At 38.6% G+C, this 23,809-nt stretch overlaps 1 protein-coding gene across 1 annotated transcript in view; it reads left to right on the top strand.

Annotated features, from left to right (window-relative positions):
- LOC107741271 (teneurin-1-like) overlaps nt 1-23,809 on the top strand; it is a 166,835-nt gene that overhangs the window by 44,167 nt on the left and 98,859 nt on the right. The window contains exon 3 of the mRNA XM_016553970.1: nt 4,702-4,965. Coding sequence (XP_016409456.1) covers nt 4,702-4,965 — 264 coding nt within the window. The remainder of the gene's footprint in view (nt 1-4,701; nt 4,966-23,809) is intronic.

Raw genomic sequence — 23,809 nt, forward strand, 5'->3', positions numbered from 1 at the left:
ATTTATTTGATCAAAATGCAGTAACACCATAACATTGTGAAATGTTATTACAATTAAAAAAAAAGTGTTTTAAATTATTTTAGTTTATAATAACTGTCACACGATCCTTCAGAAATCATTCTAATATGCTGATTTGGTGTTGAAGAAACATTTCTTATTATTATGAATGAATTTTGATTAAAAAATGTAATATTTTTGTGGAAACCATTATACATTTTTTCGGAATAAGTAAATTTTAAAGAACAGCATTTATATGAAATAGAAATCTTTTGTAACATTATAAATTACTTTTGATCAATTCACTGCATCCTTTCTGAATAAACTTTTTTTTTTTTCATTTCAAATAATCTCACTGTAATCTAGAAAGCCAAAGTTTGTCAAGAAAGAGATTATGGCAATAACAAATACAATTAAAAAGACTAGTAATGTCTTATTTTGAATTTTAAAAACACGAAAGATTAGGAATAGAATTGTTGTGGTATATAGTTTAATTTAAACATACAGTAGCTTAATTAATATATTGAGATCAGATCATATAACGTTTAATGGATGTCAAACGCTGTAATCTAGAAAGCCAAAGTTTGTCAAGAAAGAGATTATGGCAATAACAAATACTATTAAAAAGACTAGTAATGTCTTATTTTGAATTTTAAAAACACGAAAGATTAGGAATAGAATTGTTGTGGTATATAGTTTAATTTTAAACATACAGTAGCTTAATTAATATATTGAGATCAGATCATATAACGTTTAATGGATGTCAAACGAAATTTCCACAAGGATATGTGTACATGCTTGCTTGTGTCTGTGTGAGAGAGACAGCATTAAATGATGACACATAATTAATGTACCTCTACATTTAGTAGAGGGGCACTGGAGCTGTTATCATGAGCATCTGACATTGCATGTAAAGCTGCATTATCTAAAGGAGATCATAGTTCCAGAGTTGTTTTGTTTGATGTTGTTGATATTTGCTTTAATGAAAGTGATTATATGGTGTGATTCCTTAGTGAGGTACAGGATTCTTTGAAAAAACTCACTGTAAATTGAAATGAGCCATCAACAGACACGCACACGCCAAACATCAAACACTATTGCCATTAAATAATAATGGGATGTGTGTTTTACTTTTGAAAAATGATTTACAATTTAAATTTTAAAATAATTTTAATAATATAATTTATTTCACCCTTTATTCTTCTGTCTTTGATATTCTACATTCATGGAGGCATTTTTGCTTGTCTGAGTCCCAAGGGTGAAATATTTCCATTAATTAAAGGATTCCCCACAACTAACGAACACACACAAGCAATGTTCCCTTTCATTTTTATTCTTGCTGAATATAACTTAGTTCTGCTGGACCCTTTGGCCACCTGAACAGATACATTTAGAGTATATATGAATTGTTTTTGATTAAAAATCAAAATTACACTAATAATATTTTTTTAAAACTCCAAATTATTATCTATTACATTAATATGTATTATATACATCATTAAATATGTATGATTAAATGATATATAATTAATAAAAATATATATACTTTATAATAAATGATGTTATCCAGATGGCATACATATCATTTGTTTACATGTTTTCTCAAAAGAAAAGAAATAAATAAATAAAAGAAAAGAAAAGAAAAAAGACAGAAAAATAATAATGCATGGGCCTTTGTGGGTTTCCTTTTGCAAATGATCAACTCCACACAGCATTTCTCAAAGCTTCATGCTCATAAAAAAAAATAAATAAATAAATAAATCTGTGGACCTGCAGAAATTTGAAATACTGCCCATTAATTTAGCAGTGATTCAAGAAATGTCAAACTGTTTCAAACATACTTTTAGACTACCCTCAGCACTGAATTTTGTTTCTCAGCTGTATGGGTCCAACATCAGGATAGATAGATACATACGTACATACATACAGTATATACATATATACATATATTATACATAAGGCGGTGGTTGAGCAGGTTACAGTGAGGCTTTTTGTTTCCTCAATGGAATTATTCAAATGCTACATGCAGAACAAAACATTCCGTTCCAGTTACCACGGAAACAGCTTTACAAAGAGAGCGATGGATAGAGAGAGAGATGGAAATGGAGACAGAGAGAGAGAAAGGAGGAGAAATGGAAAGAGATGTAAAGAAAGGTCTTTCACCCATTCCTCTTACCCTGGCTTTTTCCATCCCTGTCTGCTCGTGGACGAGTGTGTATGTGTGTGTGGGTCAGGTCGAGAAGCGGGGGTCATGTTCTCAGTGAAGGACGGAGAAGTGCATCGTGGGCAATTAGTACTGAGATGATTAGAGCAGGGAGAGCAGTGAGAGGGGTCGCCACGGAGACAGGAGTCAGAGAGGTAGAGGAGAGGATTCTTAAGGACACTTGAGTAAAGAGCTCGCTTCTCACACGCACACACAGGTCTGAAAAATCACACTTGATTGAGAGAAGACTGTGAGAAAGAGATTGTAGTGTGCTATGTCTACAGTATGTAGATACACTTGCTCAAAATGCAAAGTTCCCTAAGTAGTCCAAAAAGACCAGTTAGGATATGATGAGATGAGAAGAGAAGGCAAGAGGAAATGGGAACAGATGAGATGAGAAGAGGCTGGATGAAAAAAGAAGAGAATGACAACAAGTTTTTTTGTTTTGTTTCTTTTTATAAAATGATGTACACTACCATCATCATCATCATCATCATCATTATTATTATTATTATACAGAAATTAATACTTTTTCAGAAAGAATGCATTAAATTGATCAAAGGGGACTTTTATAATGTTACAAAAGATTTATTTTTCAAATAAATGCGTTCATTTGAACTTCTATTAATTAAAGAATACTCACTGAATAATCATTGATCCCACAAAAATATTAAGCAGCATAACTGCTTTCAACAGCACCAAATCAGCATATTAGAATAATTTCTGAGAAGTCATGTGACACTGAAGGCTGGAGCAATGGCAGCTGAAAATGCAGCTTTGCCATCACATTTTAAAATATATTCAAATAGAATAGTTCTTTTAAACTGTAATAATATTTCACTCAGATCAGATCAAATAAATGCATAAAAGACTTGTTCAAAAACTTAAACTATAAATAGAAATGATATAGAAATTATATATTAAAAAAAACTATTAATTAAAGAAATCTCTTACTGACCCCAAACTTTTAAACTGTACTGTATGTCTGTCATTAAATGTTACCAATGCTATGGCAATATTAAACTTTTTTCTCATGCCAGTAAAGCTACTTCGGAGAATCTTCAGAGAATGTGGTTTGTGTCACGTTACGCTGCCGGAAGGAACACGGAGCCGTGGATAATCGAAAGAGTCTTTATTAATCCAACACAGGGGGTAAATCCAACATAGGGAACAGGAGGTAGACACACGTACATCACTGGTAGACCCGACAAACACTAACTGCACAGACTAGGACTTATAAACACAGGGCAATCAGGGGAACACAGGTGACAACCGCGCTGGACTGGATTCGGGGACTGGAGCCCTCCCCTCTTTGTTTTAGCACTTTCGCCGCACCATACTCAGCTCACCCTCAGCTGCGGTGCAGGGGGCGGAGCTCCTCTCCGCGCTCACACCGTCCGCAGCTTTCTCCCTCGTGGCGGGCATTTTCGCCGGCTCTCGCACCTGGTCTGATGGCTTGGGCTCTCTTTCCGGGGCGATCCTCTGCTCAGTCGCTCGGCATTGCGCTGGCTCGTAGATCGCGGCGGGATGACGGAGCTCTGCACACGGGGTTGAGGCTGGCGTTATAGAACGCGCAGAGCGCGTCGTCCGGGTAGGTGGTAAGATGGGCAATAGCCTGAAACAGTCTGGGATGACCCTCGAGCGATCTTCCCCCATGCTCCAGCAGGAGGAGGATGTATTCGGGGCTAAGGAGGGGATCCATTAGGGAAACACATCGGAAACAAAAACACTGAAAGTAAAACGAGAAAACAAACGGAGGGGAAAACACGGAGGTATCTGTATTCGGTCAGGTCTTCTGTCAATTTACGCTGCCGGAAGGAACACGGAGCCGTGGATAATCGAAAGAGTCCTTATTAATCCAACACAGGGGGTAAATCCAACATAGGGAACAGGAGGTAGACACACGTACATCACTGGTAGACCTGACAAACACTAACTGTACAGACTAGGACTTATAAACACAGGGCAATCAGGGGAACACAGGTGACAACAATGGAACATAATCAAACTAAACGAGGACAGAAACATAACCAAATAAGGAGACACAGGAAGGACTACGGGGGCAAAACAGGTACAAAAGTCTGACAGTTTGTGTGTGTATGCTAGAGTGAGCTGATGTACTGTAAGCGTAAAAATGAGAGAGAAAAGTAGTGCTAGTTCACACACACATTGAGGTTCTGTGTATGAGTGTGCATGTGTGTAAACCCATATGTCTCCTACACTCTCTGAGATTCTTGAGGGAATTTAAATGGTTTTCACATTTTGTGCGGTTAAAAGCAGAACTCTTTTTTGTTTAATATTTATTTGAGGTTTCTTAAGCCATTCTCAATCTCTGAAGAGGGAACAAAATTGTTTCTCAGCCAGGCTCCAGAAATCTCAGCAGTCAGTACACAACTCCAGCTCTAAACTTTAATCCACTAGCCTATGTGTGTGCGTACTAAAACTTTGATTTGCGCAATACATTTAATTAATTCATTCCTTTCTCTTTCTGATTTTCACAGATTTCTCGGACCCCTCCAAGACCGGGTTCCCTGATTTCCAGACAGAGCTTCACGCGGCCAATCAGGACCTTGCTTACCCTGGAGGCGTGACTGCTGGTGTCCCTTCCGATCCCGAATCTGAGGGCGGCACCTCCCCTGACCACGCCCTGCGGTTGTGGATGCAGGAAGTAAAGTCAGAGCACAGTTCCTGCCTGTCGAGCCGAGCAAACTCTGTCCTGTCCCTCACCGATACAGAACAAGAACGCAAGTCTGAGCCAGAGAACGGTACATGATTATTTTATATTATTACATATTATATTATTAAACATTTTTTGTAGGTCAGCCAGATTATGTTGGTGGTGATGATGATGATGTTCAATAATATTTCATTCTTGTGCGTGCGTGTGTGCGGGTTACTCTAGAGTGCCCTCATCAGTGTATGACTTTACAATTTTAATGAGAGTTGCCGCAGAGGGAGATACACACACAGTTAAACAGACTTCCTAGTCTTGCTGCACACACCCCACTTTCTCTTCGCTACTCAGTGATGCAATATTTATGCGGCACACTAATAACTACTTCGGTCAGTAAACTACACTCCATTATCTCACACTCATATTCACACACACATATTAAGGTTATGTTATTGTTAAACACACTTACATAAGGTTGTATTTGTTTGACTTCTGCGGGAGCAGACCATTGTCTTGGTGATGATTTGGTACATCTGGTCATGTAGCACTTTCATCTCTTCACACAAAAGGTTCCTACTTCTCTAGATGTAGAGTTTCCTCCACACTCCTTCCTCACACCTCATGGTTGGTGCTTGTAGTGTTTTTGTCTTCAACTGTAGTACTTGACTCGGATACGCTATCTACTTTTTTGCTTTGCATCTCTCTTCCACGCACATAATGTATGCGCTGTCTTATCAAAGTCGCTTTGATAAGAAAGTGCCTGCCGAGAATATAAATTCAAATCTGAGCACCGACAGTATGATAATGTTAAAACAGTGTTATATCAATTAGTTAAGCGCTAAATAAAAAAATTAAAAAAGTTAAGTGCTAAATAATTGTCATATCATGAAAAACATGGAGTTACTGTTTTGAAATAAAAGAGTTTGGTACAGCCTACTGTGCAGATACACTCTTATTGCTCTCTGTAGTGTTCACAGACAATATGGTGGACGGCTTACGTATAGCGGCCCATAGAAGCATCAATGTTTTTCAAAATATCTTTTACTGTGTTTCTCATAAAAAAGAAAAGTTACACAGGCATTCATTTTAGGGTGAACTATTTAATATTGTAAGCAGCACATTTCTGCATGTAGGCAGGGCCATATGACCAAAGTCTATGATAAGAGTCTTTTTTTTATGTTAATGATATATATGAGCAATATCACTTGAGTACGAGAGCGATACCGGCTCTTAATCAGCACCATTGTCTTGGTAATGATTTGGTACATCTGGTCATGTAGCACTTTCATCTCTTCACACAAAAGGTTCCTACTTCTCTAGATCTAGAGTTTCCTCCACACTCCTTCCTCGCACCTCATGGTTGGTGCTTGTAGTGTTTTTGTCTTCAACTGTAGTACTTGACTCGGATACGCTATCTACTTTTTTGCTTTGCATCTCTCTTCCACGCACATAATGTATGCGCTGTCTTATCAAAGTCGCTTTGATAAGAAAGTGCCTGCCGAGAATATAAATTCAAATCTGAGCACCGACAGTATGATAATGTTAAAACAGTGTTACATCAATTAGTTAAGCGCTAAATAAAATTTTTTAAAAAGTTAAGTGCTAAATAATTGTCATATCATGAAAAACATGGAGTTACTGTTTTGAAATAAAAGAGTTTGGTACAGCCTACTGTGCAGATACACTCTTATTGCTCTCTGTAGTGTTCACAGACAATATGGTGGACGGCTTACGTATAGCGGCCCATAGAAGCATCAATGTTTTTCAAAATATCTTTTACTGTGTTTCTCATAAAAAAGAAAAGTTACACAGGCATTCATTTTAGGGTGAACTATTTAATATTGTAAGCAGCACATTTCTGCATGTAGGCAGGGCCATATGACCAAAGTCTATGATAAGAGTCTTTTTTTTATGTTAATGATATATATGAGCAATATCACTTGAGTACGAGAGCGATACCGGCTCTATATCAGCCATGCTGATATAGAGCCGGTATCGCTCGAGTACGAGAGTGATATTGCGTTTATACAACAGTTCGACGAAACATGTGTGTAATTAAACAAGAAACAACGGAGTGCCTAATAAAACCCTCTTTTGTGCGGAACTACTTCCTTCCGCCACGGATTCAAAGCTCAAGTTGACAGTTAAACATACTTCACTTTTAGAATTCGTATAGACCGCGAAGCTAGACGTTTCTTCTTATTTAACAAACGTACTCTACGATTAGCTCAGTGAATAATAAAAAAAAACATAGACCCGGCTAGAACAAGCGGAGTGATACAAAATTGTGAAAGGGCGTTCCTGTAGCGATACCAGTACAATATCTCACGGTTCTCAACCAATCAGATTTGAGAACCAGAACGAACTGTTGTATAAATCACAATATGTGACCCGTGCTGGCAAAATGAGACGGAATGCATTGCGCACCGGCTAATAAAATGAGTTCATTAAGCCCTCGTCTAGCGATCCCAAATGCTCCTAATAATAATTTTAGATGTTTAATTACCTTTATTTGTACGTTTTCTGAGAGGAGTACCTTTTCTCCGCTTGCTTCTCACGTTGTCTGTCATCCGAAGCGTGCGCATAAAGGCGCTTCTGACTGCGCGCGATCCCGATACATATACAAATATACACAGAATTATTTAAGTATTCACGCAAACATAATCTGTTATGTCTTAAGTGAACGTTTGGGGAACTGTTAGGGAAAAACATCTGATGTGTAACATTATATTAGATCCATGCAGTGACGGCGCTACACCGGGCTAGGGGGGGCTATAGCCCCGTCAGAATTTTGAATAGCCACGGTTTAGCCCCCCGAGCAGATGAGATGGACCGTTTTTTTTGATAAAGAAAACAAGAGTGCAGGTAGGAAACCATGTCTCTGAGGGGGCCAAAGAAGGAGAAAATAAAGAGGAGTCAGAGAGAAAGTTTTGAGAGAGAAACCTTAGCACCGGTAGAGAAAAAATTCTGGCGCCGTGCCTGGATCCATGCATTACAGTGGGTCTTAATATAGGCCGCCTCATTAATGTTAATCTAACAATAAAAGAAAAGAGGGAATCACTCGCTGCTCTTGATTGAACTGCTTTTGTAGTTTTAATAATAAATGTTTTTAAATTAACAGACTAAGGGATTTTTACATTTGATTATTTGTTTTTCTTACTTGAATGCTTTTGTAAAATGAAAAAGGTAATGCATTATTTGTTTCTTTCTTATATTTGTTCTACTGTTTTTTGCATCTGTTCTTATTTATAATAAAGATAAAATAAAAATAGCTATATTGTGATTATTAATATAGTAATTATTATTAAGAAAAGAACTGGAGGAAAAGATGCAACGTTGCTCTGTGATTTTGCTTTGGAACCTTCAGAAAACTTTTGCTTGATTTTTCTCAAAATTGACTTTGCTGACTCTATCGACTTCAAACAGGTGTAGCTCAGTCACTTTTCGTCTGATTACAACAAATCATACATTATTCTGAAGGTCTTTTAATGGAGAGTGTGAACATAAAAATAACTCATTTTTGAAAATGTGCTCATTGTGACTCATTTTGCCAGCACAGGTCACATATTAGTTATTTTTGCTGGAAATAAGGTTGTTAAAAAACACTGATATTAGTCTAACATATGTACAGAAAGTAAAAAGTTATCAAGCTTATTGAAAACAAGTAAACAGTAATAAAATAAGAACGAACAAAGAATCTAATTACAAACAATAATACAACTAAATACAATAGAAAACAGATACAGATCGGTGCGTGTGCACAGAAAACATGCAACTACCAAATTTAGTTTTCTTATTTGTGTCTTATTGCACTTGAACGGCTTAAAATAACATGAAAGTTTAAAGTGGTTAGGCTTAAAAATACATCAAAGTTATACATTTTGATAAATTTGCAGCACTGCAGCATCACATGAGCATAACTGCAATAGAGACAATTCAAAATTTATACAGGTGTCAAATTTTTACCAGTTTATTGTGACTATCATTATTTTGCCCACCCTTGTCTGCATGGATTGCTTCCTGAATGTGTCACAATGCAGGCTTTACAAAAAAAGCTATAATAGAAGGATAGGGCAGTGCCAACTATTTTAGACCAGACTGCAAAACTGCAACCCTTAAATTGCTTATTTCACATGCAAAAAGATGCAGATGCTAAACTAAATGCATTGAAAAAGGAAACCTTGACTAATGCTATAAAAGCACAAAAAAGTTACATGATATGGCCCCTTAAGAAAGCATTGGCATATTGAATTATAAGAGCCTTCACAATTTTTTTTTTCACAATTTTTTTTTTCATCTAGTCTTACATTGGCCTCAAAGAATCTTTTCAGTGAATCATGTTTGGCTTCCTTCTGAGTGGGCAGCGACCATGCTCTCTCGCTCTCACACAGAAAGATGGATGTGGTATGGATAACATCTTTGTGTCCAGAGAGAGATCTAATTAATTTCTCCTGATCCAATAGATGCAAATAAAAATTAATTACAAAGGCTGGCCAAGCGCATTAAGGCCAGACTGCATTGTGTGCATGTCTCTGTGTGCGCGTAACAGGTAGGAGAAGGGCGCTTACTTAATTTAAATATCTTGAAATCCTGGGTCAGATGGTTTTTAATATCAAGCTTCTCCATTGATGCTGTCATTAAAATGCGCTGTAACCGCTCATACCGAGAGCTCATAAAGCCAATTACACAGTTTCTCATGAGGTGTAGACAAGCATGTGGAAGCAGAGTAAAAAAGGTTCTTCTTCTCTAAAAAATAATAAACCGGGAAAGCATGTACGCATATATTCAGATATTCTGCAGCATTGCCTGATTTTACACTACTAGAACTGTCACATTTTTTCCCAAACTGTTTCCTGAGAGGAACACCACAGTAAGACATGCTAATTTACTGATTTAGCTTCAGCACAGCACTCGATGGCTTCTCAACGGTCTGCCTGCATTTCACACCATCCACTCGCATGTTAGCTTGCTGTATACTGTAGATTCTAGACAGCTTTTATAAGAGCTCACAGCACCTGTGTTCCCAGGTCTCTTGAGATCGCCAACCATCGCAGGTGCTAAAAGAGTCTTTTCCTGTCGGGAGCCACGAGGTCCCTCGTCTCGGCGCAGACTCCCGCCTTCACAGTTCAGCCAGTGTCATGGCTCCAGTGCCGATAAATGCCGCAGTTCGTCTTCAAATGACGGCAGACTGCAGATTACACAGCCGCAGTAAATTCATTATCATGCTAAAGGTTTTTAATTTACATAGTCTTGAAAAGGTAAAATGAGATTATAATGAAAGTCAAAGGTGACGGAATTGAGTCAGACATGCCACGGTGAAAGCAGGATCTATGATTATCAGACAATAATACAATTAATCCAATGAATGTCTGGAGGAATTGAAAAACTATACTTCTGCAGTACAAATTGAGCATGAGGGAACAGCCGTTCACCACACTTTTTTTTAAGCGCGTATGTGTTTCTTGTGAGAGATAGATTAGCTCATGTAACAGTCAATCCCCAAGACGGCAGTGTGTAAATGCTTTGGGCTTTCAAGTCTCAAAGCAGGCACTCTAGTGTCTTACCAACACCGTCATTCCACAACATTTGTGTGTGTGTCTGTCTCTGTATATGTCAAGTTACTGAACCACTAAAGCACTCACAGATAGCCGGTGTGTGTGTGTTGTTATATGCAGCTTTAACATTAATTATTTTTCACTATACTACACTAACAGACCAGTTGTTCTGCCATAGTGTCTTTACTTACAGCAACACACCTACACACACAAACGCACAGATCTCAGCAAAGTGAATGTATATCTACACGCTGCCCACGTATTCATGCCCCCCACCCCACAGTCTCACCTCCCCTCTGTATTGAATTATGACTCCCACTAACGCATATGAATACAGAAAACACGGAGATAGAAAAAAAATCACTGTCACTTTGCATCTTCTCATTTAATAGCAGTGGAACAGGCCTTCATTTCATATTCAGATAGAAATATGCTTTTATTTGTTCAGTTCTTTAATTTATTTATTTTTTTATATTCAATTATTTATTTATTTGTGTTGCTTTATCCTCTGACAGGAAATTGTCAGAGGTAAAAATGAGAATAAAATGACCTCTCTCCCTTCCTCCCTCTCTCTCATCCTTGCTCCCTCACTCTCTCTGCCTCGCAGTAAGATTACTCAATTAATTCTTTATGCTTGTAGGTGGCACAGAATCCGGATCTGAAATGATGGATTTTCACCTATGAATTAATTTCATCTCTGTCATTTAAAGTTCAGCCATCAGAGCTGTCGTACCATCGGGGAGAGAGAGAGAGAGAGAGAGAGGGATGGGTGTATGAGGAGCAAGAGTTTACGGTTGCAAAGAAGATGTGAGGTTTCCTGCTCCTCTGAGAGATGGACGATAAAACTCTTTTGATTCGTGCTACGTGCGCACGTATTTAAGAGGTAACAGTTGCTGTGTTATAATGAACGCATTATTAGATGCTTTTAAAACATCTGTGGCTCTTTATATGGCAGCAGAAATGTGTGTCAAACATGAAAACTGAGAGAATTTATTCTCTATAACTGAAAAGATAGTCTGAGTGGCCCCATCTGACGCGGCTGACATTATTAATCTATATGCCCTTCAGAGGAGCAGGAAATGGATCATTTTTTTTCTTTCTGAACATTCTGGGTCACTTGCCCCAGAACCACTCATAAAAGCAACAGATGAGATGATGTGGGTTACAAGGTGACCACGACGGAATGAAATCTATTAGAGCTCTTTGTGCTCACTGGCTAAAGTCAAAGACCCATTAATAAAATACTACTAAAGTCAAGTCAAGTCACCTTTATTTATATAGCGCTTTTAACAATACAGATTGTGTCAAAGCAACTGAACAGCATTAATTAGGAAAATAGTGTGTCAATAATGCAAAATGACAATAGTAAACACTAATTTTCCAGTTAAAGACAGTTCATCATTGAATTCATTCATGTCATCATCAGTTCAGTTTAAATAGTATCTTTGCAATCAAGTCAACAATAACGCTGGAAATGAAGTGTCCCCAACTAAACAAGCCAGAGGCGACAGCGGCAAGGAACCAAAACTCCATCGATGACAGAATGGAGAAAAAACCTTGGGAGAAACCAAGCTCAGTCGGGGGGCCAGTTCTCCTTCAGCTAACGTAGCACGGACGTGCCGGACGATGGAGTCTCCGATGATCACAGCGTCGCGTTCCGTCTCGCGGAGGGGAGCGAAGCGGTTCCGGGTGGAGATCTCGAAGACCGGAGGCGGCGGGGGGGGAGAGGTCGTCGCTAAACAGCTGTATTGCTCATAGTTGTCTTGTAGGTGCTTAATAACGGATTGAAATCTTCCTTAGTGTTTTTTTTGTTTTTTTGTATTTAACTCCAAGCAGTGATGAGGCCTGCAGCAGACAATCTAACGTTCCACTCTGGAGAATAATCTCTTGGGCACACAGAGATGTATGAGAGGGCTAAAGTCTGAGAACCATTAAAAGGATTTTTGAATAGAACGGATGGTGGCATACTTACAGTTAGTATCTGGGGTTGTAACACAATTACCAGTGAGTTTAAAAAAGAGAAAAAAAGAGAGAGAACATAATGATTTAAAAATGAAAATAGTTTCAAATCAAATTTTCAAGTAACATCAGTGTTCCTTACATAAAACTCAACGTATAAGAGCAGATTACCCGGCTCTTTCCGATTTTGACATTTGGGAGATTTCTGTTTTTCATCACTTAGTCTTATAGACTCCTCTCAATTTAATAAAGCAAACACACAGAATAGGTGGTTTAGTGTACAATAATGAAGGCGCTCAGTAGTTGTCTTGTTTACACAGACTAGCACTTTAGGTAAGCTTATTTATACATGAAGAAGGAGGACGACAAAACCACTGCTCTTAGTCGCAACACCAAACGTGCCTAATCGGATGCCGTTCAAGCTGTCTAAACATGTTATTCTCTACATTTATTTGCTCCGGGGTGCTGGGCTACAGTTAATGCAGTTTCCCTCACATATACATCAAGACTTTATTACCTTCTTCAGAAAAAAAGTGGAATTGTGAAAGTTTGATAGGTGTTTTTCTAGCCTGGAGGGCTGTCTGAGCTCCACCGAAGCTTTAATGATTAAAAACAGAAGAATGAGTTGAACCATCAGCGAGTGTGTTTGTAGCACTGCACCTCTTCAGCTTATTAATTGAACACATGTGGTTTCTAGCAGTCCGTCCTCTCTGTTTTAATGATATCGTTCCTAATGACGCTGCCTTTAATCATCCGGCACCCGTAATGATCTTTTTGAACGCGTCCGCCGCTCAAACTTTTACGCCGAGTGTATTTTCTGAGCAGAAGAACGTTATTATTATAGAGGAGATATGCAACTGTGAACTATTTTAGAAACCGGGTTTTGGTACCTGTGTAATTTGGATGATGTTTACACGGCGTCTTCTTGAAGTCTCATTTAGTGTCAGTTTTAATGAGGTTTTCGCAGATTTAATCTCGAGTACAATCTCTGAAACAATCCCTTTTGAACTGTTCTCTTTCACATGCGTGTAGGTGTCTGTGTGCTGAAGAGTGGCACGATGAGACATTTTAAAATTACTCCTGTCATTTCAGAAGCAGGAAATTTGCTCTCTTTATTCACTCACACAATCTGTTTATCTGTTTCTCTCCGCATTGTCCCTCTGCTCTGCATTCTGTCCATTTCCATTCAGACGCCGCTTAGTTATCTCTCCTTCTCTTCCTCTTATTCTATCCTTTCCCTCTCAGCATCTGCCACTGGTACAGTTTGTACTTTTTATATTAGCATTTTTTACTCTCCCCGAGGCTCCTTTTTTTCTGTCTTTCTGCTTTTCTTTCTCTCTGCCTTCCTTTCAGTGTTACGATGCGTTTTATTGGCGTGAAAAAATAATGGCATATTTGTTTTGCCGAAGAACTAGTTAGAATAAAGAACAATGCAAAACGCATTATTAGGGGAATGATAACAGTAAAAAATAAGTGTGATGCATATGTGTGGATATGAATAAATATACATAATAATATTAATATAACAAACATAACAACAGTAGTAAATGTGAGTTATACATATGAGTGTATATGAATCAAGATAAAGTAAGAGGCAGATTATTCACCATAGACGCTGGCAGGCAGAAGGCAGAGCACTGGTAGGTGGGAGTCTTTCGTTGTTAGGCAAGTTGTCAGCTCTCGAGACCCCTCTTCTCTATTTCTGCCTCTTTTTCTTTTAATGCGTGTGACGCATACACTATGTGTCTGCTCTATATGCATGCCTTTGTCCATTTGTGCAGGCATGTGTGTGTGTGTAATATTATACTGTATACATATTGCTTCATGACAATAATTATGGAAATATTATGTCCCTTGATATTACAATTATCGGTTTCAATTAATACAATTTACCTTAAAATACTTATTTTGTGTGGGGTGACTACATTCTATACATGCGATATTATTTTTAAAGGCAACATTTACAAAACCAGATGTGTTGTGGAATGATTTTTTTTTTATACATCAGTAAATCAGAATTGTGCCTGAAGGGTTGACTACTTCGACTACTAGACTATTTTGCAGCATGAAAATAAAAATTGTGAATCAAATTTTAGATAAATTATACACAGGGAGCGAGCAATATTAAATTCTAGTGCTCTTCCACTAATCACTGAAGCGGTCACTCACTGCAGATTTACACAGATCCACATTACACAGGCTGTTTGAGTTCTGCTGGTCAGTGTGAGCTCACTGACCATCCATGCACTGAGTTTTGAACTCCTGCTAATGTTCCTATTATAACCAAAGCTATGTGCTCCACATGAAACCTCTAATTTACACTGTCTGTACTTGCTGATTATAATGGGAGCATTTTGATGCGTTTCTAGCTCCTGTAGACTTTTGTATACTGGAGAAAAGCATGGATTATCATATGTCTACTTCAAATTTCTTTTGAGAGAAGTATTATGTTTCTTGTTTTTACCCAAAATAGGATGGATGGCAATTATTGAACACACGTAATGTCTGTTTCATTCATACTGGAAACCGGAGGGCTCCCTTGTGCAGAAAATCCACATATGCATAACAGAAGTAATAGAACTGACATTCCAGGAAATCCCTAATATGGACAAAGGCATCCAGCTATTGCTGTAGCTGAATAAAAAAAAAGACAGAAAAGTTTTGAATGATGAAACATGAAGACAATAAACACTCAATTGCAACAATATATAGTTTATCTGTGTTCTTCAAGCCATCTCGGGTATTTTCATAATAACTAGGTCTAAGTATATTTGTAATTCATTTCTAATCGACAGCCTTTATTACACTATACAATATATTTTCTGCCTCATTCTTCTGTGTAAGAAGCTACATCAGATCACAAAAGGGAGTTATTTCAAACATTTGACTAATGTTGTGGGGTAATTTTATAATGTTATCTTTTGTTTGACATCAGGTTTAGAAACGCTTCTCATTACATGTCATTACAAGGGATGTTTGGCATGTGTTGATTTCAAATGCACGCTATAAGTGGGGAGGCGTTTCCCGATCTCAACACGTAGACTCATGGATAAACAAACAGAGCCAATTCGGAGAGAGATAAAACGCATGGAAATTATTTAAACGCAAAGCCAAAAAAATAGCAGTGAACAGTGGATGTCATAGCGAACAGTTCAGTATTATATTGAGAATTGTGGCATCCCTAGACTGAAAGTTAGTGGTTTTAAATTTTAAATAATATGAATTCAAAAATCCAATTCAAATACAAAATACTTCCAATTTTTTATTTTCATTATTTGGTTCTACAGATTTTTTTTTATGAAAAGTGATTAATGGAGTTTTTATTGGAACACAAGGTGTTTATTTAGCACTCATTTTCGTGTGCCTTCATGTAACTGACACTTTCAACATGCATCTATGGACTGGATTGTTTAAACATCACTCATTAGGACCAGTTGTTGTTATAGATAGTCCTAATGCCGTGGCACACCAAGCCAAAGAACGCCTGTCGGCTAAAGGAAGGCCGCCATTGAGCATCTCTCAGCCCAGTTTTTCTTAGTGCGTTCTGCACTGTCGGCACTAGTCAGACCCCGTTGGCGGCTTTTTGGCTGATTGAGCATTTTGAATCGGTGTTGGGCAGTCGGTGGGAGAGATCACTGTTTATGATTGGCTGTTCATCTTAGCGAAGCAGTGCACCAGAAGAAAAGCGAAAGTGACGAAAGCAAGCAAACAGTGATGGCTCTTCTAATTTGACCTCTTCTAACCTTACCTGAACATTCTAACATGCAAATAATTTCATTACAACATAGCCACCTGGAACAAAGAAAGTGAAGACCAACTGATGAACATTAATAATATTCAAAATGGTAAGCATTTGCTGCTTTGTTTTTTATATCACAGTCCTAGTTTCGGTTTCTCTTTTTGAATGATGAATGTAGGCTACTGCCGCCTGCTGGTAAAGACAGTTCCTCCCGCATAAAATGCAGAATTTACGCGATATTTGGCTGTTGGCTATAGTCTTTGCAGTGTTTTCAAGCACAACTTTTTGGCCCAGACATAGGCGACTCGAGGCGGCAACACAGTTGTCTTTGATGTCGTTTTGGTGTGTCATGGTGCTTTAGAGTAATTTAAATACCTCTGATTCACCACTGCATTCAGGAGCATAAGGTATGACTATAATTGGTTACAATGTTCAACTGCAAAAAATCACTTAAATGAAACATTTTGACATATCAGGAGTAGACTTAAATGGAATGCTGCAATTGACACTTTCACGAAAGTCTTAAGTATGGCAGCCTTAATTGCAGTCTCTTTTTGGATTAATTATCCAGTTCTTTGATTTAAAGGAAGAAAAGTTTTGCCATCATTAAAGCTGCAAATCCTGGCGTTTGCAGGTGGTAGACAGCATTTCAAAGAGCAGCTATGTTATACTTACCTACCCATTGCTGGCTGTGCCATCCCACTTCAGCTGCCTGCGAGTGTCCTCACCTGCTAAATCAAACATGTGGGAGTTAGATGTTATATATAGCGCCATACAGTACAGGTCTAGTTAATCAAGTCCGTCCAATAGTAAAAATAAATCCAATCAAATGCACCCTGCTGCTTAGTGTATTGGGAAGTATAACTGTGTTATAATCTGGGATTTAAGATATAATGTCATTGAAAGAATCCTACCTTTAGACAACCTAAACATTTCATACTGTTGAGTTTCAATTTAAGACACATAAATACAAAGTGCAGTGAAAATCATTATATATGATTTAGATAATACTGCAAGCAATAGTCTGCATTATATTCATGTGTGATGTACAGTATAGTGGGGGATTATACACTCAGTTTTGTGAAAGGCCAGCATGAGAGCTGTTTTTAGTCCCAGTTCATCTCTACATTTGTGAATATATTTGTTTTCCACAGCGTAATGCATCTCTCCTGTGTAATGGTCTGTCAAAATTCCCTTCACAAAACTCCTGAATGACAGAATTTCATCATCTTTGCTTCTCTCTCTTCATCTCTCTTCAAACACACTTTCATTTCCTTCATTTTCACTGGTTTCCTTTAAGTACTTCACAGCATCGTTTTCTTTTTCTTTTTTTTTTTTAAACCTATTGCATTTCACTCTTAAAATGATATTTCACACAAAAATAAAGATAATTTACTTACCCTCATGTTGTCTCCATGAAGTAGTACAATGGCTCTCAACCTTTCTGACTCAAAGGCTCCCTGTTTTACACCACATAATGGCACTAGTTTTGTTTTCAAATCTTATTTTAATCTATGGGTACTTCTAGTTCTAATTCTAAAAATAAATAAATTTCAGTATTCCACAAAACAAAAATTCAGGTTCTACACAGAATTTTAGAGCTCCATTTTAGGCGGCAGTGAAAATAAATATAGTAAATAAATAAAGTCATTATGCCCCCTGTTTGAGAAGCTCTAACCAGTGAGAATGTCCGATGAAAGTGGATGGGGACTAGGGACTGCCACCAAGGACAAAAAAGGACAACAAAAGCACCATAACAGTATTCTATACTACAGTTTATTATATTTGCACTATATTTCAAGTTTTATGAAGCTATATGAGAGCTTTGAGGGATGAACAGACTGAAATTTGATGTTAAAATTGTATTCACTTGTTTGACACACATGGTCATCATTCACTTTCATAGTATGGAAAATAGCAGCTTGGTCTGCTCTAAATATTTCATTTTGTGTTATACAGATGAGTGAATGTCATACAGGTTCAAGAAGACATGAGAGTGAAGACACGACCATATAGTGCACTTTATTTTTGAGGTTCTTGAGGTGAATTCTGTCTTATTCCTCTCAGCGCGACGCAAACAGTAAAATTAAAAAAACTTTAGGTCTTGCTGCTTTGTTTGCTGTGATGTGGGCGTTTACACGCCACGCGCTTTACGTGGACGATTATAATATCTATAGCGCGCTCAGCGCTATATGTGGTCGCATTAGATATAATGAAGGGAGACGTGAAAGACTTGGACATCGCGTTGGTTTCATATGGATTACTTTTCACAGAATATTTGCTTTCGATAAGACTTACTTAGTTTAAAAGTAGACATGTCAAGCTTTCTATAGATATATCTCTCATGTCTCTTTGTTGAGTATTTGCTGAGTTACAGTTCATTTTAATGACGCGTTTCTAAATGAAGATCACGCAGACCAAGGCGGCAGACAGCGAGCGCTGTTTGTTTTCTTTATTTTATAAATGCACAAAGTTTTGTTGTTATTATGTGTGTATACAAATAAAAGTAGACCATTTACAGATTCGATTGATGTATTGCGCTTATCTGTAAGATCAAAACTGAAAGTGTAATTTAAGTTATTTTCGGTGTTATCAGGAGAAGATGCCACAAAACGCGTATCCGCGTTTGTCGACCCCAAAGGGTTAAAGACACGTTACTGGCGAATCATTGTTTTAACATTCTAAAGTTGTCATTTTATCTATTCCGTCCAACTTTTTTTGTTTTCTCCCTCCTTATCGGAACATTTTTCCTCCTTCCTTTAGCCTTCACCTTTTGCTCCGTCTGTCACTGTACTTGGAAGGATGTTTGATCGAGAAAATCGTCCCTTTCACAGAGAGAAAGTCAGAACATGTGTTCCCATTGATTTGATCACAGAAAACACGCTCAGTGTCTGCTCCGTACAGCTGACACTTGAAGGAGGGAGAGAGAGAGAGATGCACCATGGCCCAGATTTTACTCTGGCTTCCTTCCATAGCAGATGCTTGGCAAGGTGGTCCATTCTGGAACACACACACAGGCACACCCACCCGTGTGTGTGTGTGTGTCAGTCCTACTCCAGCAGCACTTTCCTTTATCTTATGAAGTGTGTGTTAATATCATCGCACCGTGGTCTGGAGGATAATCAGCATGAAACTTTAGCACATGTGGCCAGACGGTGTTATGAGGCATGTGACGGAGCATCTCCTAATGGAGCTATTATTCTAAATATCAGCATCATCACTGCTGCTTCTTCCCTCTTTTTCCCTTTCTCACCATTTTTAATGAAGCAACAGGAGATATCAGAGATGCATTCTACCGTCCACAGCACAGGAAAAATAACCAGTGAGCATGATCACACTTCAGCCGCTTTTCCACCGAAATTACCTGGAACAATTTGTCCCAGGAACTTTTTTTCCCCCAGACCTGTTGCTGTCTGCGTTTCCATCGCGGTCTAAAGTACCGTAAAGATTAGGCAAATAGTCTGGTGAGGTAGGTCTGCGCGCGTTTCTCAATACCAAGTAAGCAAAGTTCGGACTTGCATCCTCGGTAGTTCGGACTTTGCGAGTTGAAATATGAAATATGTGAGCCAGCGGCAAATATCAGAAAGACCAGCCGAGTTGAGGCTGCTCTCATCGGCAAAACATGAGCACTGAGCTCCCGCTGATCGCGTGGAGCTCACCTCTCCGAAATTGGCGCAACACATTTTTAAATAGGCGCTGTCTTTATAAATAAAGCGCAGATTTGAGTTTTAAACAACTACATTCTCGCCTGAAATACTTTTAAAAATACATTTCATGACACAATAACAGTAATATTTTCAAAATAATGCAAATATATGGTGGTTGAAATACAATGCTGCGTGAACTCAACCAATCAGCATGTTCAGCGCCCAAGTCCCGCCCCCGAAATTTCCGAACCTTTGAAAAAGTACTACCTCACGAGCAGGGACTTTCTGAGGGACAATTTTTTTTATTTTACTTAGGAACTTTATTTAAAAATAAATTTTTAGCCTGGTTCCTGCGGTGGAAACACAGAGTACTGGCCCAAAGTCCCTTGTTCCTGGGTAAAGTTCCTGCTGTGGAAACGGGGCTTTCCTTGGTTTTAAATCACAAATGATTTAAATTTGCTTCTGGGTTTTGTGAGAGTTCAACTTCTGACCCAAAGTGCCTTATAAATAAACATGACTCGACATGACTTCAGGTCATTATTGGCAGTGAGTGTCTGCACATGCATGAGGAGGCTTAGTTACGTCGGACATTGCTATGGTAGGGATATGCCAATACTTCAAGGATGTGACACGTAGTGTGTAACATGCTGCCAATGTGGTAGACGATCCCTATTTATGCTGTCAGTGTGGTAGACAATTCTAACACGTACACAACTGGCTCATCAAGAGTAAACTTGCAACTGTCATTAAAATAAATAAATAAATACCGGTTTTTTTGGGGGGGTGGGGGGGGATTTCTATGTAACCCATACACAAGAGTTACAGTTCTCCAGTTTTTCACAACTGTGAAATATCTTTTTTTTTTCAATCTATCATCTATCTACTTATCTATTTCTCTATCTATCTTTCTGTCTGCCTGTCTATGTTTTTTTTTTTTAACTAATAAAAGTTATTTATGAAAAGTTATTGAAGTTTGAAGGAAACATTTCTAATTCCTTTTAAAAATGATTTTCTGTGTATCCCTCATAGTCCAAAACATAAATACTGGGGCTGTCAGTCAATTACAGTGTTTAATTGATCTCATTAATTTTTGTAGTTAAAATTTTCAGTTCCAAGAACACAAAATAATTAAGCCTGTACTGCAAATGGCAGCGGTTCACTGATGGATTAATATTTCACATGTTGAGCTTTGATGATGTTTACATTCCACCATACAAAGATGGACAATTACTTTACTTTTGTTCAATGTCCTGTCTGGGTTTGATTTATAAATAAATTACCTGTAAAATGGTTTTCCATCATTTACAGATATACGGGTGCTCCGCTAGGGACTTTTGTCTGTGTGCGCACTCCTATCAGCTCCAATCAGCCCTGCAGGTCCTGATCAGTCTTTAGAAATCACACAGAACTGAATGAAACAGTTATAACCTCAAATTGAATAGATGTGTTAATGGCATTAAAAATAATTAAAGAGTTTTAAACATATTTAATTAATCACATGCATTAACACGTTAACATTGACAGTCCTAATAAATATAGAATCATTCTCCAAAAAGAAACATTTTAACAGTCTCCTAGAATTATTTTGACTGCTTTTTCTTTCCAAAATCATACTGCTCTCACTACAGCTTGGTTCCCAATAAGAAGCTGCTGTGTTGGATATTGTGATGGGCACGTTGTGTGGGCTATCCAGCGATTAATAAAAAAAAAAATTTTAAAAACTTTTTTTTTCCATAATTGATGACAAATTCTTGTTCTGATAACAGACAGCTGAGGGCATGTCCTCATGTGGAACTTGCCTGCAGCACAAAAGTGAACTGTTACTAGGGGAGAGAGGTGGCACCCCCCCCCCCCCCCCCCGGCACTTGGCAGGGCTCAATGTGCCACTCAACTGAAAAAAAAACTAAGTATATGAATATTTAGCAACTGATGAGTAGAAGGAAGAAGAAATAAGAAAAATCATGCAGTAGCATAAAAAGGGGACTCAGAAAGCCCTGTATACTGCTCTCCCACACATGCCAGACTTGAACACACCCACTCCCAGCATGAAATAGAAAGACAGCACAAGGGAGAGAGAGTATTATATGTTCATGTGTAAATCCCTTCCCAAGGCTTGTTAATCCTATTGTGTTAATTGATTGATGGTTTGATTAATTAATGTCAGGGGTAAGTATTTGGCTGACGTGTTATGTTAGAGAGAGAAACGACCTCACACAGTGTGTCAGGTATTTATTATTTATTGAATGTGTGTAATTTGTTTGTTTATTTATTTAGTTTGTAATTACATCTATCTGTCTGTCTGTCTGTCTGCCTGTCTACCTACCTATCTATCATTGATAATAGTCTTTTGTCACTGATAATGGACATGTAGATGTATATCCTTAAATGAGCTGTGTCAGCCTGCAAAAACTATTTCCTGAAGATTAACGAAGTGAGACAGTATTCATATTTAATTTAAAAAAAAAATTCTGACAGTTGCACTTCACATCATTTTATTAACTGTATTACTTATTACATGTATTGTTGTAATAATAGTTTTTCTGAATTGCTAAAACACTAAACCCCAATCTCTGAACCAAATTCTCAGCTTAAACCAATTTGTTGAATAAAGCACTCTTTCTGCTAAACCTTTAACACGTTCAGGCAGTTAGGCTCTATTTGCAAATCTCATGCACTCTTTTTGCAAAACTCTAAACACATTCTCATTCACTTAAACACTTATCACACTGTGATGCATTTGTGCTGCAAAATGCTAAACACAAACTGCAAAAGTTAAAGACAACTAAAGCACAGTTGTCATCGTTTACACACAACAATTCAACATTGTTCACACTTGTTTCTAATGATGTGATCAAACCAACTGTACAAAATATGAGCCAGTTCAGAGGGCACAGGTGACTGAATGATGATACGAACAATAGATGGAAACAATCTGAGAAGGAGAGGAGGAAGAGTACATGTAAGAAGTGGAGAGATCCCTCTCCGGGGGTGCCGTCGGAGTCTGTGAATAAGGAGAAACAAGCATTACTGTCGCCTGGAGCTCCAGTGTGCCTTCCCGCTGGTGTCTCCGCTCCTGGCTTTTATGGCCAGCGGGAACGAGCTCCAGGTGCGCCACTCATCACGCACGCTGCCTGGTCGCGGTGCACCTTCGAGCGGACGCCGCTCCATCGCCCTGCAGGGCGCCAGGCCCGCTCTCTCCCCTGCCTCGCGGGCGTTCGTCACCGCCGCCAGCTCGACCGCTTCTAGCAGACTGTGGATGTTCTGGGGATTTCGCATACTGACCGGGCACCTCAGCGGGCGGGGCAGCGCCCGTTGCAGCCGATCGATGAGGACTTTCTCCGCTACCTGGTCAGCGGTAGGGGACCCTGCGAGAAGCCACAGGTGAGCCAATCGGGCCAGTTGCGCAGCTTGCGCTCTTACTGTCTGCCGTTCATCATAGGTCCATTGATACACACCCACTGGCCGGCCGTAGCAGGACGAGCAGGAGACTCATCACAGAATAAGGAGAAACAAGCATTACTGTCGCCTGGAGCTCCGGTGTGCCTTCCCGCTGGTGTCTCCGCTCCTGGCTTTTATGGCCAGCGGGAACGATCTCCAGGTGCGCCACTCATCACGCACAGGTATTGTGCTTCTGTGATCAGTGTGGCAGCGGCGTTTCCAGGGCGACGCTGATCTGGAACCGGGATACTCGCCACACATGCTATTCATTTAGAGTTTTATTTTACCTTTTTGGCCTTTGCAGTTGGACTACAGTATCCAAGTGCTGAATATATACAGTTTTTCTGAAGATGAGGAGAGCAAGAGTAAGGTTTAGAGACTGTTATCAAGGCTGGATCTGTCAGACCAGAGGGTTGTTTCTCTTTGTCTAGCAAAAAAGACAACTTTACTTGTGATGTGGAAAAAAAGACCTCAGGTCGGACTCAAGCACAAAGACATGATGCTGAGACAGAATGAATCTCTCATTGACCCTGATTTTACAATTGCACAACTTACAGTATTTGAGTGTACTGTAACATGCTATTTATTTAGAGTTTT

The sequence above is a fragment of the Sinocyclocheilus rhinocerous genome, unplaced genomic scaffold (assembly GCF_001515625.1).
Source record: "Sinocyclocheilus rhinocerous isolate Xijiao unplaced genomic scaffold, SAMN03320098_v1.1 scaffold615, whole genome shotgun sequence".
Taxonomy (NCBI): domain Eukaryota; kingdom Metazoa; phylum Chordata; class Actinopteri; order Cypriniformes; family Cyprinidae; genus Sinocyclocheilus; species Sinocyclocheilus rhinocerous.